Consider the following 24,040-nt stretch of genomic DNA (forward strand, 5'->3'; position numbering starts at 1 on the left):
CTAGCCGGCAGGCGGGCGGGACCATAGAGAGCCCGCGGCACCGCCCCCTCCACGGCCCGAGCGCCCGCTCGCGCGGCTCCCACAATGCACCGCACAATGGCCCGACCGCCGCCACTACCGGGGCCTGAACGGGCCTGGCGGAGCCCGAGCGCGGCCCGGCCCGCAGCGCGGGGCCCCGAGCGCGGTGAGTGCCGGCGAGGGCCCCGGGGGACGGCGGGGAGCGGGGCGGGAGGCCGTCTCGCTGTGCCCGCGCGCCCGGCACCCGGAGCGGCGGCGCCTCTCATCTCGGGCCCCGCGGCGCGGTCGCCCACACCCCCGACCGGGGGCCCCCTTCACGCCAGTTCGGGCCCCGATAGGCCCCATGGTGACGAAATCTCTCCGCGGATCCGATACCTGGGTCGGGGGACCGGAAGAAACCCCACTGGTCCCCTTCCTACCGAGACCTGGAGACTCAGCCCTGAGGGTCCCCTGCTCTTGACCCCCAGGTTCCCTGGAGACCCAGATAACGCGCTGCTGACCTTACGAGGGACCCGGGTCTGGGGGACGCAGATAAGCTGCACCTGCTCCCTCCCCTCGGACACGCCTACCGGGACCCACATAACCCCCTTTCCTGCTCCAAATACTCCGCTTTTTACTCTCTGTTTCGTTTTCCAGAACCACACAACCCATTTTGAGGCTTCCGTCAAATACCCGGTTCTGGAGAACCCCAGTAAGCTCCATCTATAATTTCCTCCTCAGTGACCATACTCCCAAACCTTAGATATCTATCTGGTTACCCTTTTTTGAGACTTTGGAAGTTCAGAGAATTCACTTCTGTTTTCAACTCCTGGAATCCTCCAGCCCTTGTAGTCCCCCATCTCTTTTGGGGGTGGGGGGAGGTGGTCCCTTAGAGACTAAGTTAACTTGCTAATAATTCTTTATCATACTTTTCCTTCCTTCCCATCCCTGAGACCTCCTCCAGACTCCTCCCTGAATTTCTGTCCCTTCTCTGTCAGGCATCTACTCCTGTCTCTCCCAGCTCCAGGGGAGTTGAACCTCTCCCCACACACAGTGGAGTGGTCTAAGAAGCTGCCCAAGGAACCTGGTTATTCCCTATAAATCCAGTCCCAGGCTCTGGCCCCAGCTGGTGGGGGAAAGGCACCTGTAACGTGAAAGATAAGGGGACAATTGGTGTAGGGGAGTTGTTGGTGCTTTCACCTCCAAGAGTAGCCTGTCTTCTGGCTTGTGTGTTTTTCCACCTGTTAGTTTGGGACTGTGATAGAGACTGGCCTTGGATTTCTAACCCTCCCCCTCATGGTGAGGCCACTCCATTGTTGGGGGAGTCCTTTGGGGGGGGGGTCCAGCCAGGTTTCCTGGTAATGAAAATGGGGCTATAGTGAGTTGCAGCCATTTGCTCATGGCCTCCTCAGGAGTGAGAGGCAGCGGGAAGGGAGGAAAGAGTGAATCAAAGGGACTGCAAAGAGGGCCCATCTATAGTGACAGAAGAGCTAGCAGCCCGAGAGTAAATCCAACCCCTGTTAATCCTGTTTGATGTCTCTTGGAATGATGCAAGTCATTGAGACTCTCCGGCCTCCCTGTAATTTAATTCTCCCACCACTTTGGAGTGTGTGTGAGGGAGGGAGTGAGAGGGGCGGCTCTTCCCATTCCTCCCTTTCCTTCTCACTGTTTTCCAGCCAGTCAGTGTGTCATTTGGATTTGTTTCTGGTGCTCAGGTCAAGACCTGGTTTTTTTGTGTGTGTGGTTTTTTTTTTTCTCTCAGTCTATTTATAATTTCCCAGTTGCTATTTTGGGTTCTGCTTAAGGGAAGGTTCTGTCCACCCTAAGGAACGTTCCAGGGTGTGTTCCCGGGTGTGTTTCCTCCTCGGCAGGTGTTGAATTGAGTTTTTCAGATCCCCAAGTAGCTCTTGGGCTGGAGGGATAAAAGCTATTTTAGGGTAGTCACTGAAGTGGAGCTGTTAATCCTCTATGGGTCTCTCTAGTTAAGAACACTTAGAGTTAACCCTTCTCTTGCTGCGGGGGTGGGGGAGGCTTCTCCACGGTTTTGGGAAGGTTGTGAGAATTTCCTGCCGCAGCAGAAGGTGGGATAGGAACGTGCAACTCAATACAAAGGCAAAGATAATAGCTGCCTTTTGTTAGGGACTTACAGCACGCCAAGCACTACGCCGTGCCCTTTGCATACCTGACTAAAATAATCCTCACAACAAGCCTGTGAGGTAAGTATTTTTAGCTTTACAGATGAGGAAACAGGCTAATAATGGAGAAAGAACGCAGTTTCTATAGAGATGATGTAACACCATAAAAAACTATCGTTTCGTCAGAGGGCAGCAGGCATCATGGCACACAGCAGGACAGATAGACTAGGGAGCAGTTTGTCTCCTTTCAGCTTCCAGAGAAGGCCTTCGAGTTTTCGGAAAGCATTTGTGTTTGGGGTACCGAGCCTTAGTAATAGAAGAGATTCCTGAGGTGAGAGAACTGTGGCCCAGGATGTGGTGGTGGAGGAGGGGAGCGCAGCGGGGGCTGGTTAGAGGGGATGTGCTGCGGGGAGGGAAAAGGGGAAGGCTGCGTTCTGGGGAGATGTTGTGAAGGGAAGGAAACTCACTCAGAGGCTTGAGAAGTAACATTAAAAGGGGAAAAAAAGAAGTACTACTCGGGCCCTGTGCGGAAAAGTGGCAGACACAGTGTAGACCTCAGAGACAGCACTGCGTGTACTCACATACTTTAGATCAGACACTTCATCCTCCGTGAGGCTACTATAGGTAAGGAGAATAAATCTTCACTTTAGAAACTGAGGAAACAGAGATTCAGAGAAACAAAGTAACCTGCCCATGGTTTCACGGCCAGTGAGTGGCAGCTCTCCTGATAGCAAGTCCAAGGTTCTTTCCATGCTGCCTCCCTCTTCAGATCAGGCGCCAGGAGGAATCTTTGGATGAAAATATACTGAGTTATACCAGTAACTGGGAGGGATTGATTGTGTTTGTTTTATGGGAACAGGTTCCGTCAGCTTCTCTATAGTTGTTAAGGTTAGAGTGTGAGACCAGAAGAGCAGCTTTGAAAGAAGCAGAATTCTTTCAGTTTTGCCAAGGAAGAAGTCTAAAGGAGAGGGGCCCAGGAACTTTCCTGGAGGAGAGGAGTTTGCAGACAAAGGACAGAGGGAGAGAGACTAGGTTCCCAAAAGGGTTCCTAAGGTAACAGCGGCAGCTTTGGTTATCCAGTAGGCTGTTGGTGACTATAGGTAAGGACTTCCACTGTGCCTTTTTAAAAGGGTGGGGGGAATAGGATCAGGGTGTTGGCTGTTTCCTTTTAAAGTCATAGCCCCATTAAACCCAGATCAAGGCAAGCACATGGCTGCTTCCCTCCTTTGGTTCTGTCAGTACAACCTCGTGAGCTGTCCTCAGCCACCACTGGCCTCTTTCCTAGAAGCCCATTACTCACGCTTTCAGAAGCAGGGTACTAAACTGCTGTGTCTTGTTTGTGCTTGTTCAGGAGAACAGAAGAGGTGGACGTGTGGGAGGTGGGGGACGTCCTGTTCTCTTTCTGAGGTTGTGTGGAATTTCCAGGGCTAGGCTCCCCTCTCACACTGGCCAAAGTGATGCGACTTGCTTCCCTTTGGCTGCCATTCCCAACTTTCCAGGGGCTGAGGTGCATGATTTTGGGTAAGAAGGGGGAGCAGAATTTGACTTTGAGGGTAGGGGAAATTCCCCTCCAAACTAGATGTTTAAACTTGTGCTTGTTTTCTACCCACTTCCAAGGTGCGTAGTAATCACTGGTATTATAAACAGGTAATTCCACCCTTGAGAAGGAGGAAGAACTTAAACCATGAAAGGCAGACGTCAGAGGCCTTTGAGATTTATAGTGAAGCAGGCACATACACCACGATGACTTGAAGGCTCAAGTGGGACTAGTTTTTAGTACTGCCTACCCCTCCCCAGCACATGACTCATGCAAAATGCAGCCACCTTTGTGCCGATCTTTCTAGGCAAATCTCCACTCGTGATGGGGAAGTGTTTATCATATTATATTGCAGTGTTTCTTCAACAAGAGGAATGGTTCCTGAACAGGACGTAGCTCATGTTAATGATGAGCAAAGCTCTCTGGGGCATGAACCCGCTGATCCCATCATCTCGTTCGGGGCCAGTCTGTTGGATGAATGGTCACTGTGAGCAGCAGGTGCTAATGAGCTGAGCAAGCATTCTGTGGCCCACAGCTGTTTGTGTGGTTGGAGCCTTCCCCAGATTCTCATGGACAATCCCCAGATACCCTCTTTGCTCCCTTTACATGGAAAATCCTCATGACCAGATTTTTGGCATGACCTCTTCAAAAGGAATCCCCCTGTTGTAGCAAGTTGCTTTGCAGTTGGTAATCTGTGATGAGTTTGTGAGTGAATATGGGTCTCTTGTCCCCCCTTTGACAGTCCGTACAGTAACTCCCATCCTCTCTTCCTTTGAGTTCATGTCAGGAAAAAAGCTCTGTCATCTTTGCTCCAGTTTTCCCCCTTCCCACACGCTTCCCCTCCCCCTGCCTCAGCAAGAGAAAGGATCAGACTTCAAGATATTGGCTCTCCACTTTGGAAGGGCTGTGACCCCAATTTAAACCCGAACTTTCTGAGCATAAGTTAACCTTGCATCAACTTGCATTCAGTGACTCATTTACCCACCTAAAAGTTGAGAGTCCTTTTCTAGATGCTAAGTGTGTGGAAATGAAAGAACTGTGATCTGACCCTTCGAAGAATCATTTTGGTGAGAAGTTGTAATGCAAGCATGCTACCTGCTCATAATGGAGAAATGCATGTGTGCTATGGGGGTCTGCCAGCAGGGGTTGGGGTGGCACTCAGCACCTGGGGTCTTGGACAGGCTTTGCTAAAGAAGCATGGCTTGGGACACCCAGAGAGGTGGTGGTGGGTAGGATGAGACCAGTACTGGTTTAGGGGAAATGTGGAGTCTTCTGTTCCCTCCTCCGCCAGAACCTCTCATTGATGCTCCACTGAGAAACACATCTGGCTCTGGAGCTGACTTTCCAGGGTGTAAAATTCCTAAGCAAAGCCTTCTTCCTCCCATGTTGCCTTTTGGGCATTTTATTGCTCTTTAGCACCTCCATGAGGAGGAGAATTGTGGAAAGTAGTGGGTGGGGGGAGGTAGGGTAAAGAGGAGGAGGAGCTACTTACTCTAAATTTAGTGGAAAGGATATAAAAGTGAAGTTGAAAGAGAATAGTTGGAGGTTAGGGCTTTTCCTTCCTCAGATTATCTTGCTTACTATTCACCTAGATAGTACTACTAATAATAGTTACCATTAAGCACTTACTGGGTGCCCAGACTTCTGCTCAATGCTCTCACTTCATTATTTCATTTAGTCCTCAGACCGTTCTTATGATTTAGGAGATCATTAAGCCCATTTTGTAAATATGAGATAGCTCAGGGAAGTAAGGTGGCTGAAATTCACATGGCTCTTAGGTGGAGGGGCTGGGATTAGAACAGGATCTGTCTCCCTCCAGAGCCCATGTTTTCATGGTATTGGGCTCCCTAACACCAGGTGTTCTGATGTTTCAGGTGAAGAGATTGTTTTCTGAAGGCTGCGTTGGAGGCTGTGACAGAGCAGAGAGCCCGTGTGGAGCTGATGGGGAGGCTTTCTGAATAACATGGCCCTTCGCCATTAGTCTTGCCATGACCACATTTTTCACCAGCGTCCCCCCCTGGATTCAAGATGCAAAGCAGGAGGAGGAAGTGGGCTGGAAACTAGTTCCCAGGCCTCGGGGCCGGGAGGCGGAGAGTCAAGTGAAGTGCCAATGTGAAATCTCGGGGACGCCCTTCACGAATGGGGAGAAGCTGAGGCCTCACAGCCTCCCCCATCCAGAGCAGAGACCGTATAGCTGCCCTCAGCTGCACTGTGGCAAGGCTTTTGCCTCCAAGTACAAGCTATATAGGTAGGTGACACTCCCATACCTATTCCTTCTGTGGGGTTTCCAGAGGACAAAGCCAGAAAGACTCCACTGAGTATGAGGCTTTATCTGTGACAGAAGAGTAGAGGTTAATTGGCCCACAAGTGTACCCTGAACGCCAACCACTTGAAGTCACTCACTAAAAGCTAATACTGGTATTTGTAGGCAGACATTAGACTCTGATGGGGAAATACCAGCCAGTCATGAACAAAGATTGAACAGTTTGGCAATACTACTTTCCCCACCTTTGTCAATTAGCGGTGAGATTCTTAGCCAGAAATTATGACTCAGTCTTAGAACTTTAGAAGGAAAAGGAGACCCTCTGGTCCAATCTGTAAATTTTAAAGTGGAGGCTCAGAGTGGGGAAGTAATTTACGCAGGGTCACATAGCTTCTTTGGTCCTGCAGTGCCTCTTCTGAGCCAGTCCGCTGTTCACATGATTCCTTCTGTCTCTGTAGACTCCATGGTTTCCTCTGGGTCAGCAGCTGATCTGAACCTTGTAAGCCCAAGAGCCCTATATAAAGTGACATGGAATGTGACAGTGCTGGTATAAAGCAGATAGAGCAGAGCAGCCTGGCGGGGGTGGGGGGGGCTGCTCAGATTTTATCCTTGCCTTTCCATCAGAAGAACAGGAAGATGCCCCCTTTACAAATGAGGCAGACTACCTGATGCACACCCCTTCGTCCGTTTATCTAGCTGGCTATGATTTATTGAGCTCCTGCTATATGCCAGCCACAGCATTCAGTGCCGGGGACCGAGTAGTGAGCCAGACAGATGAGGGTGCTGGCCCTCGAGTTCACTATCTTAATAGTGGGGACAGACAGCAAACAAGTAAATTCATGAACAAGATGACCACAGAAAGCCTTAGTTCTTTGACTGGAAAATAGTTGATAGGAACTAAAACAAGTAATGGGGTAGTAGGTGACCAGGATTGTCCTCAGGACAGTTCTCTGGTCCTCAGGAAAGAATCATGCTTTGATTCTGGGTGTTCCTGTGTCTTAGGTGGACTCCAGTTGGGTTGTCCTCTTGGTACCATCTGGGTGTCCATGGGGGGCTGCAGGAAAGGTCCTGGTCTGGGGGGCAGGAGCCAGGACTCCAACTGTAGTCACAGTGTGAGCTTAGGTGAGTTACTAAACTTCTTAGGGCCTCAGTTTCCTCACTTGTAAAATGAAGGAAATGGACTGTGGATCACCTATCACCTCCCTCTCATACATTACATGTCAGTTATGTCCCAGGAGGTTCACAGTAACTCTCAGGCAGGGCACTCACACGTAGCATGAGTGTAATGGCTGTTTGCTACCTTACAGGTAGGAAGGATCACTGGGTGCTATAGCGGAGGCAGCGGTGGCGTACCTAAGTGAACTCAGGTTGCAAGAAGGACCGTGTTCAAATTTAGCCTCTGCTGCTTACTGACTGGTGGGTGGGGCTGTCCTATGCTTTGGCCTCTTGTGGAGAACAAGGTAAATGACAGTTCACACAGGGCCTGGTAAATGTGGGTCCTTGAAGTCTTGGTGAGTTGATTCTGAATGTCCTGTGGAGCTCTGGATTGTAACTCCTGCACTCTGAGCTGCTGTCCCTCCAGATGGGAGCAGGTAAACCAAGGCGGGCACTGAGGTGCTATACCATTGGAACAGTTTTTTAAGTGTTGCTAAATGGTACAGATGGGCATTCAGTGAAAAATGAATTGTCCTCATGCTGGAAGCAACCATTTTCCTCCCCAGAGGTGTCCACTGGGGTTAGTTTCTTGTGTATCCTTGCTGAGACACTGAAACATGTACTCCTTCCCTTTTTATTTTCACAAGGGATTGTATTACACACACACTACCAAACTTCCTTTTTTGACTCAGCCCCTTATATTTTGGGATTGTTCTAGATCGGGAAGTTTAGATAGATTTCTTTTTTTTTTTTTTATCGTACCATTTTAAATTTTTTGAAAAGAAAATACATTCACACAAAACAAATTCACAAGGTACCAGAAGGCATACAATGGAAATTCTCCATCATACTCATCAGCTTCTTATCTCTTCTCTGCATAGGTAGCCAGTGTTGTTAATTTCTTGTATATCCTTCCAGAAATATTTTTGAGTGCGTATAAACAAACATTTGTCTATTTTCCGTTTTTTCTTGTATATCCTTCCAGAAATATTTTTGAGTGCGTATAAACAAACATTTGTCTATTTTCCGTTTTTATCCTATGCATAGTACCATTCTGCATGCACTGTTCTGTCCCATTGCCTTTTTTTTTCTTTTTTTTTAGATTTTATTTATTTATTTATTACAGAGATCACAAGTAGGCAGAGAGAGAGAGGAGGAAGCAGGCTCCCCACTGAGCAGAGAGCCCGATGCGGGACTCGATCCCAGAACCCTGAGATCATGACCCGAGCCGAAGGCAGCGGCTCAACCCACTGAGCCACCCAGGCGCCCCTGTCCCATTGCTTTTTACCACTTCGTATATCCTAAGAGCTTGTTCCCTGAGGGCATATAAAGCGACCTTTTTTTTTTTTTTTTTTTTAAGTTGTGTCATTTTATGAACTTACCATAATTTATTTGCCAGTTCCCTATTGATGGACATTTAGATCGTTCCTGACTTAACTGCTACTAACAGTGCTGCAAAGACTAGCAGTACATAGGAGATTTTGCAGGTGGGCGAGGACAGCTATAGAATTTAGGTACTGACTGGCACGGGACCCCATTGCATTCCATCACATGGCTCGACCATAATTTTAATATCTAGTTCCGCCAGTGGATGTCTCGGTTGTCTGGCCAGCCCTTGTGATCTCCCTTCTTTTTCTCCTCTATCCTCCATCCCTACCCCCAGGCACATGGCCACCCACTCAGCCCAGAAACCCCACCAGTGCATGTACTGTGATAAGATGTTTCACCGCAAGGACCATCTGCGGAACCACCTGCAGACCCATGACCCCAACAAAGAGGCCCTTCACTGTTCTGAGTGCGGTAAGAATTACAATACAAAGCTAGGCTACCGGCGCCACCTGGCTATGCATGCCGCCAGCAGCGGTGACCTCAGCTGTAAGGTGTGCCTGCAGACCTTTGAGAGTACCCAGGCCCTGCTGGAGCACCTGAAGGCCCACTCACGCCGAGTCGCAGGTGGTGCCAAGGAGAAGAAGCACCCCTGCGACCACTGTGACCGGCGGTTCTACACTCGCAAGGATGTGCGGCGGCACTTGGTGGTGCACACGGGCCGGAAGGACTTCCTGTGCCAGTACTGTGCCCAGCGGTTCGGCCGCAAGGACCACCTGACGCGTCATGTCAAGAAGAGCCACTCACAGGAGCTGCTCAAAATCAAGACAGAGCCAGTGGACATGTTAGGCCTACTCAGCTGCAGCTCCACGGTCAGTGTGAAGGAGGAGCTGAGCCCCGTGCTGTGCATGGCCTCTCGGGACGTGATGGGGGCCAAGGCCTTCCCTGGCGTGTTGCCTGTGGGCATGTATGGCGCCCACATCCCCACCATGCCCAGCCCGGGCGTGCCCCACTCCCTGGTGCACGGCACGCTGCCCGTGGGTATGAGCTACCCACTGGAATCCTCGCCCATCTCTTCCCCAGCTCAGCTTCCTCCAAAATACCAGCTTGGATCTACCTCATACTTGCCTGACAAATTGCCCAAAGTGGAGGTGGATAGTTTTCTGGCAGAGCTTCCCGGAAGCCTCTCTCTCCCGTCCGCTGAGCCCCAGCCCGCCTCACCTCAGCCGGCGGCGGCGGCGGCGGCCCTCCTAGATGAGGCATTGCTCGCCAGGAGCCCCGCCAGCCTCTCTGAGGCCCTCTGCGCCGCCAACGTGGACTTCTCCCACCTGCTGGGCTTTCTCCCCCTCAACCTCCCCCCGTGCAACCCGCCGGGGCCCGCGGGAGGCCTGGTCATGGGCTACTCCCAGGCTGAGGCACAGCCCTTGCTCACCAGTTTGCAAGCGCAGCCTCAAGACTCCCCCGGAGCTGGGGGGCCGCTGAACTTTGGACCTCTGCACTCCTTGCCTCCAGTCTTCACATCTGGCCTGAGCACCACCACCCTGCCTCGTTTCCACCAGGCGTTCCAGTAGCCCCCAGGGAGGCCCTCGGTCCAGGCTTGGGCTCCGTCAGGGAGCCTCTGTGCCCACTTTGTCTGCCTCCCCCACGAAGGCAGCTGAGCTTTCAGAGCTGGGTTCAAAAAGAAAAAATTCCAGTATCTATATGGAGCACTTGGTTTGAGGGTTCAAGGCTCCAGGATCAGTTCTAGGAGGAGCCCTGAGCCCCAGCCCCATGAAAAGATCTCATACCATAGAACTTCAGGTATTTTTACTTTTACTTTTTTGATCTGAATCGGGAGCCACACTCAGCCCTCTCCCCTTCCAAAACGTCAGAAGCGCTTTCTCTTCGGAGAAGGAGGCAGTCTCTTGGAGACAGAGGGTTTCACTTTGGATGACCTCGAGAGAAATAGCCCAAGAAGCCCGTCTCCTGGTCCCAACCTGCAGACCCCACAGCAGTTGGTCGGGCCCTGCTGCAGAGAAAGGGTCACTTGGCTCCATCACCTGCTTCCAGCCAGTGGGCAGGAGAGAGGGCCTCTTCCTCCCACCGCCCCCGTCCCTCCTGTACCGACACCTCCACTTCCAGTCAGTGTTGTCCAGCAACGGCACCGTTTACACAGTCGTCTCAGACACACCATTCACCTCCCTTGCCAAGCTGTTAGCCTTAGAGTGATTGCAGTGAACATTGTTTACACGCCGTGAGTCCATTCCCACCAGTCCATTCCAGTTGGCACCAGCCGGAACCATTTGGTACCTGGTGTTAACTGGAGCCCTGTTTACAAGGCGGAGTCGGGTCTCGCTGACTTCTCTTCACTTGAGGTCACGTTTTTCCCCTGTGGGGAAATAAACTGACTTTGGACTGCTTCAGTCTCTGCCATCTTCCATGACTGTGTCTGTTCCTGCCTTCCTCGGCAGTGTCCGCGAGACAGGCAAGAAGACTGGAGCGGTTTTCTCACAGGTCTGCAGTTCTGTTTTTCTCCAAGTACATCATGACCCCACCCCCTCCCCTTGAACTGGAGAGGGGAGGCCTGAAAGGCATGGCCGCTGCTTTTGCCCCCACTCCCATTGCCCCCTCTCCCCGACCCCTGCCCCAGACATCATGAACTGTTCTCATTAGTCTCGGAAGGAGGGACTCAGGTTCTAAGCTGGTGTGGATAGCAAAGGAGAGAGTGTGAAGCCCTGATTTTGTCTCCTATTTATCCCTTTTCCAGGAAGTTGTGGAATTGTTGGAAGAAGAGTTTTCAGGAAGTTAGGGCTGGGCAGATAGTTGAGTCCTAACCTGTGGGTATGTCATTGGCTCCCATACTAACCTTTTCTCCACAGTGTCCCCTCTCTCTCCACTCCTTTGCAGTTACCGTGGACTCGGGGTCACTGTGCATAGGCTTCTCCGCTCTCCATCAAAGAAATTCCACCTTCTGCTTATGCCCCCCCCCCCCCCAGCCCTGATACTTAGCAGGGTTTTTTGCAACAGATGATCTGGCTTGTGGGGCTCCCTGCCCCAGACAGCGCAGCCCTTGCCCAGCCGAACCCCATTCCTGCTTCATTTCTCAGTTCTGGATGGGCTTTGCTCTTCCCACTCACGGGAGGGAGGCAGCTCGGGGACCACTGATGTGGGACCCTCATGAGACACCTCCACTCTGATTCAGAAACACACTTCTACCTCTTTACTGTTAACTCCTACAAGTGCAGCCAGTAGTTTCTGGGCACCTCTCTCAGCCGTGCCTCATGCTGGCTTCTCCACGAGGGTTTCAGGACGAACTACCAAGGAACTGCCTCAGCCTCCTCCCAGTCCTCCTACTCTCCCTTCTAGAAATCACTTTGCTTTTTCATCAGGAACTGAGCAGGTCCAAGACCCAGGCTTCTGCTTCAGCCCAGGCCAGTACTCTTTGAGGTGAAAACCTTAAAATGTAGCTCCCTGGTCCTTAATTGGAAGCAATGTGGCGTGAATAAGCACATTTTGATTTAGGCAGGGTAGCTTGGGATACCTTTAAAAAAAACAAAACAAAACAAAGCAAACCAGATATAAAAATGTCTGGCAAGGTTAGAATCAGACTAGATGATTTGCTTCTAAAAATTAGTTTCAGTGAGTCCCAGGGACTAATTAAGGTTTATTTTTAAAAGCGTCCCCCTTGGTACGCAGCCACCTCCTGCATGCTGTGCATGTTACTGGGACTCGTATTACAGGAAATGGCACGTGAGGGTCCCAGCAGGACTCGGTGCTGCCATTCTTCTTATTGTCTCTGGTCCTCATCACTAGACCCAGCAGCCCTTTACCTGCTCCCGGCCACCTTCCCTGCCCCCCTCGTTCATAGAGGCAGGTGGGCCTCCGGCCACAGAATAGACAGTCTCAGGCTTAGAGGAGTCCACTCTTCTTGCCTGTCCTTTCCTGTCCCTACCTTGAATTCTCTGCCCCATTAGTGATGCTGGGAAACTCCTAGAACAGGCAGAGCGACTATTTAAAGCCTTGTAACTGGGGCCTTGCCCCGTCCCCCCTTTCCATCCTGCCCCTCTTTTCCTTCAGTGCCCTCACCACACACAAGGAATTTCTCTATCACTGTGAACTTTGCTGGTACAGAGGAACATCTGCCTTCACCTTTTTTTGGACCATAGTCACCCAGCCGTTTCTTAAACTTCCCTTCCCCAAATTTAAGGAGGAAAAAAAAAAAAAAAAAGCCTTATTGGCCTGGTTGTTCGACGGATAAGAACAGCCTTATCCTGCACTCAGTACCAAACCCACTTCAGTACCTTTACTGAGGCCACGAGAGCCTAAGGGGTGTCTGCCCAGGACAGGAGCCATGGCATGTGGCAGAGACCAAACAGGGACCAGGTAAAAGGGGTGATGTCCCCTTTCCCTACCACCTCCTCCAACTTCTGTCAGCGATGAGTTGCCCTGAACGGGGCAGGCACCTCCCAGCCTGTACATAGCTGGTCCAGGCTGAGTACATTTCTGGGGGCCAGGGATGACCTGCCCAGCTGTGTCAGCTCAAAGGTTCTGTGTACATCTTAAGATGGGAAAAGGAGCACCAATGAGATTCCCCCCCCACCTTTTACAAATGGCATTTAATGGAAATCCGGGAAGCAGGTGTGATTACTTTTTTGCTCGTAGATATTGTCCTAAGTTGAAATTCTTCCACTGCCCTAAACTTCCCCTAGTAGTCTGAATCCCTGCCCCCTCCCCCCCTTTTTTTTTGGTAGCTGTTTTACCCATTCCCTCTACCTCCCCTCTTATCTAGGAGCTGTTTTTAAGCACGATTTTTTTTTTAACAGTTTATATTGTACAGGATCAATATTTTGCTTTTTAACAAGGATATTTATGTAATAAGAAACTTTGCCTTAGGCAGGTGTTGGCCAGAAAAGTCCAGATTCCTCTGGGACCCCACCCTGGCCTCTCCTGGAGCTCTAACCTGCTGTGGAAGGAATTGGCTATGACCTTCACCACTGGAGAGAAGGGTCTGCGGCAACGGAAGGGGTGTTCTGGTTCTAACAGGAGAGAGATTCACTGTGATAATCTAGTGCCTCTGTGGAGGGGTTTGGAAGAAGTATTCCAGCCCAGTTTCTTCAGATGCAAGCTCACTTCTGTAGCTGCCCCCTCCACCTCTGCCTGCTTGGCACTAGAACTCTTGAAACACTCTTCCCATTCGCCTCCCTCCCTCCCAGTGATCAAGGCTTTGGGGCCACTCTTTCGTAACGCCAGATTATTTAAAGAGAGAAAAATACAAGACAAAAACCTTCTAGCACTTTGTAAACACAGTGAATAACCTCTTGGAGTATTTTTGGCTTTATATAAAACAAGGTTTTTAATTGTAAAATATAAGTGCCATTAGAAAATGCACAGGGCGTATCTTTGTTAAAGTAGATTTTTCAATGTTTTACAGAATTACATTTTCAAAAAAAGTTTTTATAATGAAGTTGTTTATTAAAAACTTCTGAATGATGTGTTTGGAAGTTGTGAACCTGTCTGATTGGGAAAGGGCTGGAGAGAGCCTGGGGAACTAGAAACTCCAAACATCTCTAGCCCCCAAGGGAATGGTGAGTGTAGGGCAGATGAAACAGGCCTTCACGTTAACACCTATAGACTTTGAAATGAAAGATCGTAATGGGATGTCTTTGAGGTAAGTGGCATCACATTATCACTTAAACTTGGACGCAAGGGTCAGAAAAATCAGAGTGGCTTAATGAAATTTCATATAACGAAAAATGCCAGATGTAGCAGTTTCTAGAATTGGTTCAGCCACTCAAACATGGCTGGCTTTAGCATTCCTGTCTTGACCCTATCTTTTGTAGAAATGACTTTGTCCTCAGGCTCTACAAAGTGGCTCCCTTTGTGTAGGAGTAGAATGCTGCCATGATTCCATCCCTGTCACTCTCAGTGCTGACCAGGAAGAGCAAGAAATTATATTTCTTTCTTATATTCACAAAAGCACCACTAGGCATCTCCTGTCTCACTGGCTTTGATAGGGCTCTGTGCTCTCCCCAAAACCAGCTGGCGACGACAAGGCTGAATGAGACAGGAGGAGTGAACCGTTTCTCAAAGGAAATTGGGGTTACAGTTTGGATGGGGAATGAATGCTGGTTGTCCAAGAAAAGACATGCCATCCACTGCCCAAAGTGCACAGCTGGCAAGTGGCAGAGCTAGGACCTGACCTTGCTCACACCTGGGCATGCCCATTGGATGTAGACAAACTTGAGACAGTGACGTGGCTTCTGACTTTGCTTCTTGGCCAATCTCTTAACAAAGGTAGTCCTCACCACCCCGGGCCCTGTAACTCGTACTGCGATCCTCCTATCCAGGGCTAAAATTGAGCTTACTTTTCCGTGGTCTGGGGCCAGTGTCCAGAGCCACACAGTGTAAGTCACCTCTGAGTCCAGCCCAAGAGTCCATGGGACAATAACAAGTGTTAACGTCTGTAACAGGCATTTTGTGTACAAAGGCACTGGGCTGGCCCTTCATCTCTTTGGCCTTGAATTTACTTCATAAACATTCAGTGTCAACCACAATGCCTTCAGATCCCTAGCGGGGCCCCAAGGGAATGCACCTTGCTCTCTTGCTTCTTGGGAGTGTACACCCTATGGTGAGCCCAGGGGCTCAGAGCTATCTTATTCATTGGGCAGGAAGAGGCTGAAGGCTCTCTGGAGGAGGTGGCAGTGACTTCCAGGAAGAGGGGCCATTAGATGTGCTGACCTGCGTAGATCCTGAGTTTGGGAGGCACGACCACAGGAGTGCAGATGTGTTTGCAGGCTCAGGGCTGCATGGCTGGTTCATCCAGGCTCATCCCATCCAAGCACATTCCCTGCAATTTAGATTGGAGTTCACATAGGTGAAATGTCTGGTATAGAGCAAGCAGCAGCCAGGGTTGGGGCGCCTGGGTGGCTCAGTGGGTTAAGCCTCTGCCTTCAGCTCAGGTTATGAACTTAGGGTCCTGGGATGGAGCCCCGCACTGGGTGTGGGGGGGTGGTCTCTGCTCAGCAGGGAGTCTGCTCTCCCCCCCCCTCCCCATCTGCCTCTCTGCCTACTTGTGATCTCTCTCTGTCAAATATAAACAAAATCTTAGAAAAAAGAAGCCTGGGCCTAGGACAAGTAGAAACATCCACCTTACGGTCTGCAAGCCCAGGAGGCTACAGTTCCTACAAAACAGGTGTCAGTTTACTCCAGGTTCACAGCGCTTGAGACATTCCCTTGCCCAAGATCCTTGTACTCTAAGTTTCTCTCCGTATAAATATTTCCAGTACCTCCATGTGCCAATCAGTTACCATCATTTGCAGCTCCTTGTTTGAGGCTGGTTCGCCTCTTCTGCATATGTTTGAGTAGTTTGTCCTGTGCAAAGCTGCTAGTTTCCTACAGCTGCCCCCAAACCGCAGTTAAATGTGGGCTCCGCCTGGTGCCCACTGCCCACCGCAGGCGGGGTGGGAAGGGGGGGCGGTTTGGGGGGAGAGTAATCACTTGGTGTGGTGGTTGTGATGGAAAGTTCTATCTGTCCACGACCAGAGTTGTGCCTGATTCTCAGTGCTCACTCTGAGCTGCTCCAGGCTTGGTAACACCCCTGCATTTCACCCCACTGGCACCTCCAGCGCCCTCCTAATCTGGGGCCAGTTCCATCTGGCGCTCGCGGTTGCATCCCCACCGGGCAGCCCCCTGCCACTCCGCCAGGCTGGGGCACCCCTGCGAATCACACCCCGAAGTGGGGCGCGAGGGACGGAGCGCGCCAGGAGGGGGAGACCGTGCCTCTCCACCTCGCGCCCCGCTGCCCCTCTGGCGGGACCCACAGTATCGCCCATGCCCCCTGACCCCCGCCAGGCCAGAGGCTCCCGCAAGAGATCACAGCTGAGGGTACCGTGGCCCTGGAGCCGCCACGCGCCAGTCGCCCGACCTCACCGGTGGGGCCCGCAAAGCCGCGGCACGCGGGCGCCCCCCTCCCACCCCGGGACCGCCCCGCCTGCCCGGGGCGCGGGGCAACCGCCTGGCCCCGGGCCAGGGCTGCTGAGACCTAAGGAGCCCAGGGGCGGGGTTCGCGGAAGGGAGGCGGCGGGAAGGCCGAGGAAGTGACGACTGGGCAAGGCGCCATCTTCATGGAAGAGGCGGAGGGGTGGAGAAGCTGAAGCTCGCGGAGGAGGGGGAGGACTGGGAGACCTGCGGGTGTGGGGGCGGGGGAGGAAGAGCCAGAGGTGGGAGCCGCGGCGCAGCAGGGCCCGGGGACCCTAAACCTGGAAGGCCCAGCCGTGCACCCACCGGAGGCCATCGAGTGGGAGCTGAGAGGTGCCCAGGCGGACAGGGCCTACCTGTGGCTGCAGCGCAGGTCTGGGCGCATCCACCGTCTGCACCTGGCCCGAGGAGTTTCGTCATCCAGAATATTCCTGGCTCCTGGGTCACCGCCCTTCTGAACCACTCGCAGTTGACAGCCATGATCATGAGTGGTGATGAAGACATGCTCTGCTACCTGATGCATTTGGAGCTGAGGGAGCTCAGGCACGCCAGGACCCAATGCAAGTTCAAGTTTCACTTTTGGAACAACCCCTACTTCTGGAACAAGGTGCTCATAGAGTATGAGCGCAGATCCTCAGGACTGTGGTATCAGTTCTGGTTTGCCAGGTCCGCAGCGTCTTCACCTGGTTCTGGCAGCACAGCCTCCCAGACGCTGACAAGGTTGCCCAGATTATTAAAGGGGACCTGTGGCCCCAGCCCCTGCAGTACTACCTGCTGGGCGATAGGCCGCCCATAGCCAGGAGAAGCCTGGCAAGGTGGCCCACAGAGGCCCCTCCTAGGCTCCACAGGTTCCGGTCTGGCTAAGCCCCTTGCTGGGACCTGGCCCCTACCTAAGACTCCCTTCTACCTGTGTTTAGGCCAATGACATAACCCTGCTATCTGCTTGAGCTTTCAGACTCCCTGGCCCCTCTGAACGTTCAGTGGACTCTGCTCCAAGGCTGTGGCCTCCATGCCCAAGCTCTTCTGTTTCCAAGTGGCTTTCATGCATCACATAGCTGTTACATGCCATGGTGTCTACCAAGGACCCAGTGCTAAGGATGGGCACTACCATCATCTTCGTGGTCCAGGTCTACCTCTGATGGTAGCCTTCCTTTCCACCCATTTTTCTTCCTTCCTGAGTTCTGCCAGGGCTGCCACCAACATTGTTGCCTGCTCCCAGGTCTGTAAGGGCCCCAACCACCACCTGGCAAGGCACAAGAAAGCCCCCAGCTCCCTAGGAGCTCTGGCATGCTGGCATTTCTGGGCATGTGCTCCAGCCAGGGGCCATGATGGGGGTCCCTTCCAGAAGCCTATTTTCCTGAGCCCAGTCATGGGGATCACACAGAATCCAGGCCCCCAACCGGCACCCTCAGTCTCTGCCTGTTTTTAGGCTGCCAGGCTGCAGGTACAGGAGGGGAGTTTCCAGTTGTGGGACCTGTCTACACCTGCCCAGACCTAACATTTTTTTCGTTTTCTTTAAAGTGACAGCTCAGAACAAACAACTGAAGAAGCAAAGTTCTTAAAAACAGCTAAGCAGGCTGTCTTTTTAATTGAATCTTCCCCTTTTGGCGCTAGAGGAGGGTTGCTCTGCACACCGTGGGAGGGCCTCCCCCTTCTTTGCCACCTCTTTCACATGCTCCGCCCCCTTTAGCAAGGGCACTCCCCCAGGGGCGGGGCTAGTTCTTTGTTCTGTGCTGTATTCTTTTAGACCAACTCCTTTCTTCTCCTTCTACCAGGTCCAGCCCCCACTGTGGGACTGTGTAGGTGGAGAAGTTCAGTTGCCTCCCCGGGTCCTCCTTCGGGAGGAAGGCCTTGTCTTTTGCTTCCCAGGACCTGGGGAGGCCTTGACACGAAACATGGTGGCGGGTGCTCTCTGCAGGGGAATGCAATGGAAGCAGAGGCAGCTGGGAAGTTTCCAGTGGCTGAGAGACCATGGCATGTAGGGAGCAGAGTCCCCTGGTTCTTCTGAACTTTCTTGATTCATCAAAATGTTTTTTAAATGAGAAGAATTACTAACCAACCACTGAAACTTGAGAGGTTCTCTTGGTCCAGGTGTGAAAGTGGAAAGTGAACGCTGTTTTTCGTTTCACGGCTTTTAAGTACGATCCTATGCATCTCCTCCCCTGTTTCTGCCCGGTGGAAACATTGAGCTGTCCAGGCCTGCTTATTGCTTTTAGTTGAGAACATTTACAAGAACATCCATGTAATTTCTCCCTGCCGTGCCGTTAGGGGACTTCAGTGGCCATTCGTGGTGGCGATCAGGTTGTTGTGGCCTGTTAATACAGCCCTGTGTGGTTCTGTAGGACTTAAAACTGGGAGCTGTTAGCATGTTCTGTGAGGATAGCCTCCAGAAAGAAATCTGCTAAGGTCCTGATGACTCTGTGCCCTGGCCGCCACGATGTAGCAGGCATTGCTGGATCTCTGCTTCTAAACAGAGAAATATCCATGGGATGGCTTTGTCCAATCAGAAGAAGATTCATGGCACTACTGTCTCCTATCTGCATGGTTAAAAAAATAAAAACCTTTCAGTCTGGGGAAAAAAGAAGTTGGATGATATTATTCCTCCATCCAGAACGCTCCATTGGCAGGAAAAAAAAAAAAGTCCTTATTCTTTAACATGGCTGACAAAGCCCAGCCCTGGGCTTTGCCCCCTGTCTGGCTCCTGCTGACCCTGCCCACTGATGTCCTCCTCACTCACCCCCAGTAGCCTCTCTCCTCCAAATGCAGCACATTTTGGCCTCAGGGGTTTTGCACTTTCTAGAATTTTCTTCCTACAGATACTCTCCTCTTTGGCCCCCTCCCCTCTTTCAGGCTTTAGTCAAATGCCACTTCTCCAGAGGCCATCCCAACCTTGCCTGTCTAAAGTTTTTCTTTACCCCGTTCTGTCTCTTCTCCCTGCCCCTTCAAGATTTTCTCCATATCACTGTAACTCTCTGAAATGGTCTTGTTTTCCTCTCTTCTCCTTCCTTCTCTGACGAGTCAGGAGAACAGTGACCTATCCGTTGGCTACTTGGCCGTGTTATGCCTCAGAAATTACTTGTGCGAGTGAATGACTCTCCAGATGTGTCCATAATATCCAGAGCATTATCCCAGGCCCCGACAGAACAAAGAACAAGGCATAGTTCCCACTGGAGACCTTCAGCTGGGCAGTGACGGGTCTCTGTGTGATTTGTTGCACAGCTGGAGCACATCTGGGAATGAAAGGGGCACTGCTAACAATGACACCGGGACAAGAAGCCTAACTGGTACAGAACCATCACCCCAAAGAGATGGGACCCAACTAAGTCCAGTTTGACATACAGCTCACCCCAAATATGTGTGATGGGGGATCGGAGGGTGGAGACTCCCCTGATGTTGGGACACGGGAGCTGGGCCTTGAGGAAAAGGCAGCCATTTAGGTAAAATGCCCCTAGGGAATTCCTGAGGGAGCAAATGGCAGGACCAAAGGCACTGGGATAAAAGATGCCTGATGTGTTCAGGGCACAGCATGGACCTTGGATATGGCTACTTGGAAGAGGCGACGCTGGATGGGTAGGGTAAGGCCATTTTCTGGATATTCAAGCCAAGGCATTAGCCCATGGATAGTGGGGAGGGATATCAGATGTGGTTCAAGGGTAGGAGAGAGCTCACAGGGTAGCTGGCCGCAAGGGGAGGGGAGTGTCTGCAACTCCAGCTCTCTAGTAGACAGTTTGACCCTAGGCTGCAGCTCTTCCAGGAAGCCCTTCATGATTGCCCTTCCTTGTAACAATCTCTGCCACCTCTGAAGTACAGCCTAGAACCCAAATTTTTAATACTTTTGCCTGGCCGGGCTACCTCCTCTGGGTTTCTCTTTTGTGTTAAACACCTGTTTGTGATGCTCCCAAAGGAATCAGAGTGAGCCTCTAAACATCCTGGGGACCCTAGAAACTGGTGCCCCAAGTCATTTGCCTGCCCTGCACCTGGTGGTTGGCAGGTGCATTTAGGCTCCTGCAGGCCAGATTTGGGCCCTGTCACAGCCTGCAAGTTCTTAGGCGCTGGACGATGGCGCTTACCAAAATGGGTACTGACTGGATCTTTCTGCTGCCTGGCCAGGGCCATGCTTTTTTCACTCTGTGACTTATCTCAGCAAGGGGCCGTGGCAGCCATGGGTCCCAGCCACCCATCTGGGGCAGGAGTCTCATCCTCAGAGCTCACTCCTGCTTGCTCACTCTTTCATGTCCTGAGTCACTCATTTGTTTACCCACATATTTTAGCAACCACTCCAGAATGGGAACCAGGAATACAAGATGACTGTTTTGATCTCTGCCCTCAGTAACCTCAAGAGCCCAATGATGAGGCGGAAAGCAGTGATACTAACCACTGACGTTTAGTGAGCACCTACTATGTGCCAGGGGCTTACATGGACACAGCAGCCAGAGTGGCTCTCTAGACCTGAGTCAGGTCATGTCCTTCGTTCTAAACCCTCCAAAGACTCCAATCACGTGGAAGAGGAAAAACTAACCCACTCCTCACAACCTAAAAGAGCCTCATGATCTGGCCTCTTGTAATGTCTCTAACTTCACCTTTTCTGGCTCCCCTTCTCCAGATCACTTTTCAGCGACACCGCCTCCTGCTGGTCTTCAAAACTGGCTCAGAACCTTGCTTGCTCTGCCCTCTGCCTGGAACCTTCTCCTTCAGATACAAGTATGCATTCCTTACGGTTTCTCAGCTCATCTGTTACTATTTCACCTCTTCAGGAAGCCTTCCCTGATTACCCCTTCTTAAAACTACCTTGCTGTGGCACTAGGGTCACTCAGTCGGTTAAGTGTCTGACTCGTGATTTCGGCTCAGGTTTGTGATCTCAGGATCATGAGCTCCAGCCCCACGTCAGGCTCCTTGCTCACAGCCGGCAGTCTGCGGGACATTCTTTCTCTCCTGTTCCCTCTGCCCCTCCCCTCACATTCGCTCGCTCGCTCTCTCTCTCTCTCTCTCTCTCTAAAATAAATAAATTGCCCTGTTGCTCTCCCTCCCTTTCTGTGGTTTGAATTTTGTAAGAGCACTTACAACCATCTGACATTACATTCTTACATACCTGCCTTTTCCCCTCCCCTTGTTGGGACTTCGTTCTAATCACCGCTGAGTACCCCTCACCTAGCTAACACCGGGCATGCCTGGGGCTTCCGAAACTCATCGTGGAATCAGTGAGTACTTTCATGCTCCTGGTTTAGGACACTCTTCCAGGTGGGCCAGTGGAAGATTATCTCTGGGGATAGGAACCCTGTGTGGCCAGCGTAGCCCTTCTCCAGGCAGTGTCTGTGCCCATTTCTGGTCCCTCCTCCAGAGAGGTGGCTGCTTGGCTTACACCTGCGCGGGGGTGGAGGAAGGAGGTCAGAGCGAGGAGGGGCTTCCTGCTCCGGGGTGCAGAGCAACCCGAGCCTCTGACCCCAGGGCGCTGCTCGCCTCTGCTCTCAGGACTCTGCCCTGTTCTGTTAGCCAGGGGAGGAACTTTGGACAAGTTTTTACAATCAGAAAAATCTGTCCCGAAACTAGAGCAATTAGCTGTTACCTGTAACCACCCTGATTAGAGTTTGGGGGACTTTGATTTTTTCCTCCAAGGACATGATTTCAGCGCAGAAATTCAAGGAAGTCTTTGGTATCTGCTTGCCCTTGCTCAGCAGAACTGAACATTGACTTGGGCGGGTGAATTCTGAGGCCCCCATCCCCCTGGTCCCCGCATCACTGCTGACTCAGGATCTCAAGGGCACGGGGCTGTGGTGGAGCAGGCACCCTCTGGAAGGCTGGTAGGCCTGCGTGCTCTTGATTCCCCACTTCGTGGCCTTGGGCACGGCTTCCTGCATTTCTCAGCCTGGTTCTCATCTAAAGGAGTACTTAGAATTCCTTAGCAGGGGACCAATGTCCCTGCAAGGTGCCCTTCCTGCATTTACACCTCTAGCCCACCAGGTGGCTGGCTCAGCAACAATGCTTCCCGTTGCATCTAAGGGAAATTCTAACTTTAATTGACTTAAACTCTCGTTTTTTCCTTGCGTGAACATCCACAGGTGAGAGGGGGTTGGGGGTGGTTTGATTCAGCAGCTCAATGATGTCTTCCAGGACTTAGACCTTCTTCTCTGATCTGCCATCCTTCCTGTTGGTTCCATCCTCAGCTTGGTGCCAAGATGGTGGCACTAACCCCAAGAGTCAGTTTAGGAAGTGGCAACTCCAGAGAAGGCTGATTGTGACTTCCCATGGCTCCCTTAAAATGGAGGAAACCTTTCACAGAAACTAGACTTTCCAGATCGTGTATCTTGTTGGCCAGAACTAGGTAACATGTCCACTCTTGAATGAGTTGTAGGCAGGGGTGGAGCCAAAGCCATGACTTGCTTGGAACAAGCATCAGGGTTGAAATGGATATCTGCCCACAATGTCCAGTAATGTAACTGCCACAGAACAAAGTTCAAGAGTATTTGCAGGATTACAAAAATATCCAGTACCTATCAAGGTAAAAATCACAATGCCCGGCATCCGGTCAAAGATTGGCAGACCTATGAAGTGGCAGGCAACATGATCCAAATTGAGGAAAACAAGCCATCAAAACCAACCCACAACAGAAACAGATGTCAAAATGAACAGATTAAGGACATTAAAAGTTATAGCTATATTTCATGCCTTAAAAAAGTTAAATATACTCTCACACACACAGTCAAATGACCCTGAGATCAGGACCTGAGCTCAGATCAAGAGTTGGACACTTAAGAGCTGCCCAAGGGCTCCTAGGGTTAAATGATTTTTTTTAAAAAAAAGATTTTATTTATTTATTTGACAGATCACAAGCAGGCAGAGATGCAGGCAGAGAGAGGGGGAAGCAGGCTCCCTGCTGAGCAGAGAGCCTGATGCAGGGCTCAATCCCAGGACCCTAGGATCATGACCTGAGCCGAAGGCAGAGGCTTTAACCCATTGAGCCATCCAGGCGTCCCAAGGATTAAATGATTTTTATAGAGCTGCCAACCATTCAGCTGGGAAGGGACAATCTCTTCAACAGATGGTGTTGAGGAAACTGGGTATCTACACACAAAAGAATAAAGTTGGACCCTTACCTTATACCATATACAGAAGGTTGTATGGGGCCAAGTTTGTATGTGGAAGACAGTATGGAGGTTCTTCAGCCTCAACTGATATTCCAATGTCAATAATGATCAAAATAGATCACAAACTCAACTGTGAGACCTGAAACTATGGAGCTCTTAGAAGGAAACATAGCGGAAAAGCTTCATGATATTGGATTTGGAAATAATTGCTCAGATGTCACACCAAAAGCAGAGGTGACAAAACAAATAGATAAAATGGACTTCATTAAAATTGAATTTTGTGCATCAAAGAACATTATCAACAGTAGGGACAGAGAACTCACAGTATATGGGAGAAAATATTTTGAAAATCATGTATCTGATAAGGGATTAATATCCAGAATATATAAAGGACTTTTAAAACTAAACTAAAAGAATGGGCAAAGGACATGAATAGACATTTCTTCAAAGAAGACATACAAATGCCAATAAGCACATGAAAAGGTGTGCAATATCACTTACATTAGATCAATAGAAATAAAAAACACGAGATATCACTTCACAACCACAAGGGTGGGTATTATTAAAAAAAACAGAAAAGTAAGTGTTG

At 50.9% G+C, this 24,040-nt stretch overlaps 2 protein-coding genes across 6 annotated transcripts; both read left to right on the top strand.

The window, feature by feature from the left end:
• Window positions 1-22: 22 nt before the first annotated feature.
• Window positions 23-13,884, top strand: PLAGL2 (PLAG1 like zinc finger 2). 5 transcript variants are annotated; one of them, XM_032351014.1, is made up of 4 exons: window positions 24-184; window positions 655-709; window positions 5,544-5,917; window positions 8,751-13,884. In XM_032351014.1, the coding sequence occupies exons 3-4, from the start codon at window positions 5,658-5,660 to the stop codon at window positions 9,982-9,984; spliced, it is 1,494 nt and encodes a 497-aa protein (XP_032206905.1). In that variant the 5' UTR covers window positions 24-184; window positions 655-709; window positions 5,544-5,657; the 3' UTR covers window positions 9,985-13,884. The 5 variants fall into 5 exon arrangements, with proteins under 5 accessions (XP_032206907.1, XP_032206905.1, XP_032206904.1 ...); XM_032351013.1 differs by lacking the exon at window positions 655-709; XM_032351015.1 differs by lacking the exons at window positions 24-184; window positions 655-709 and adding an exon at window positions 731-3,232.
• Window positions 13,885-16,222: 2,338 nt separating this feature from the next.
• On the top strand, window positions 16,223-20,912 carry LOC116596240 (putative testis-specific Y-encoded-like protein 3). Its single transcript, XM_032353402.1, is given in 4 exon segments — window positions 16,223-16,323; window positions 16,566-16,771; window positions 16,774-17,007; window positions 17,010-20,912. Coding segments are annotated over 4 exon segments (765 nt in total). The 3' UTR covers window positions 17,234-20,912.
• Window positions 20,913-24,040: the final 3,128 nt, after the last annotated feature.

The sequence above is a fragment of the Mustela erminea genome, chromosome 7 (assembly GCF_009829155.1).
Source record: "Mustela erminea isolate mMusErm1 chromosome 7, mMusErm1.Pri, whole genome shotgun sequence".
Taxonomy (NCBI): Eukaryota; Metazoa; Chordata; class Mammalia; order Carnivora; family Mustelidae; genus Mustela; species Mustela erminea.

What these genes read in the sequence shown, in the direction of transcription:
- PLAGL2 (XM_032351014.1), top strand. Translation starts at nt 5,658, where the DNA reads ATGACCACATTTTTCACCAGCGTCCCCCCCTGGATTCAAGATGCAAAG. An exon ending in TCCAAGTACAAGCTATATAG is followed by an intron (nt 5,918 to 8,750) that starts GTAGGTGACACT and finishes CCCTACCCCCAG; the next exon opens with GCACATGGCCACCCACTCAG.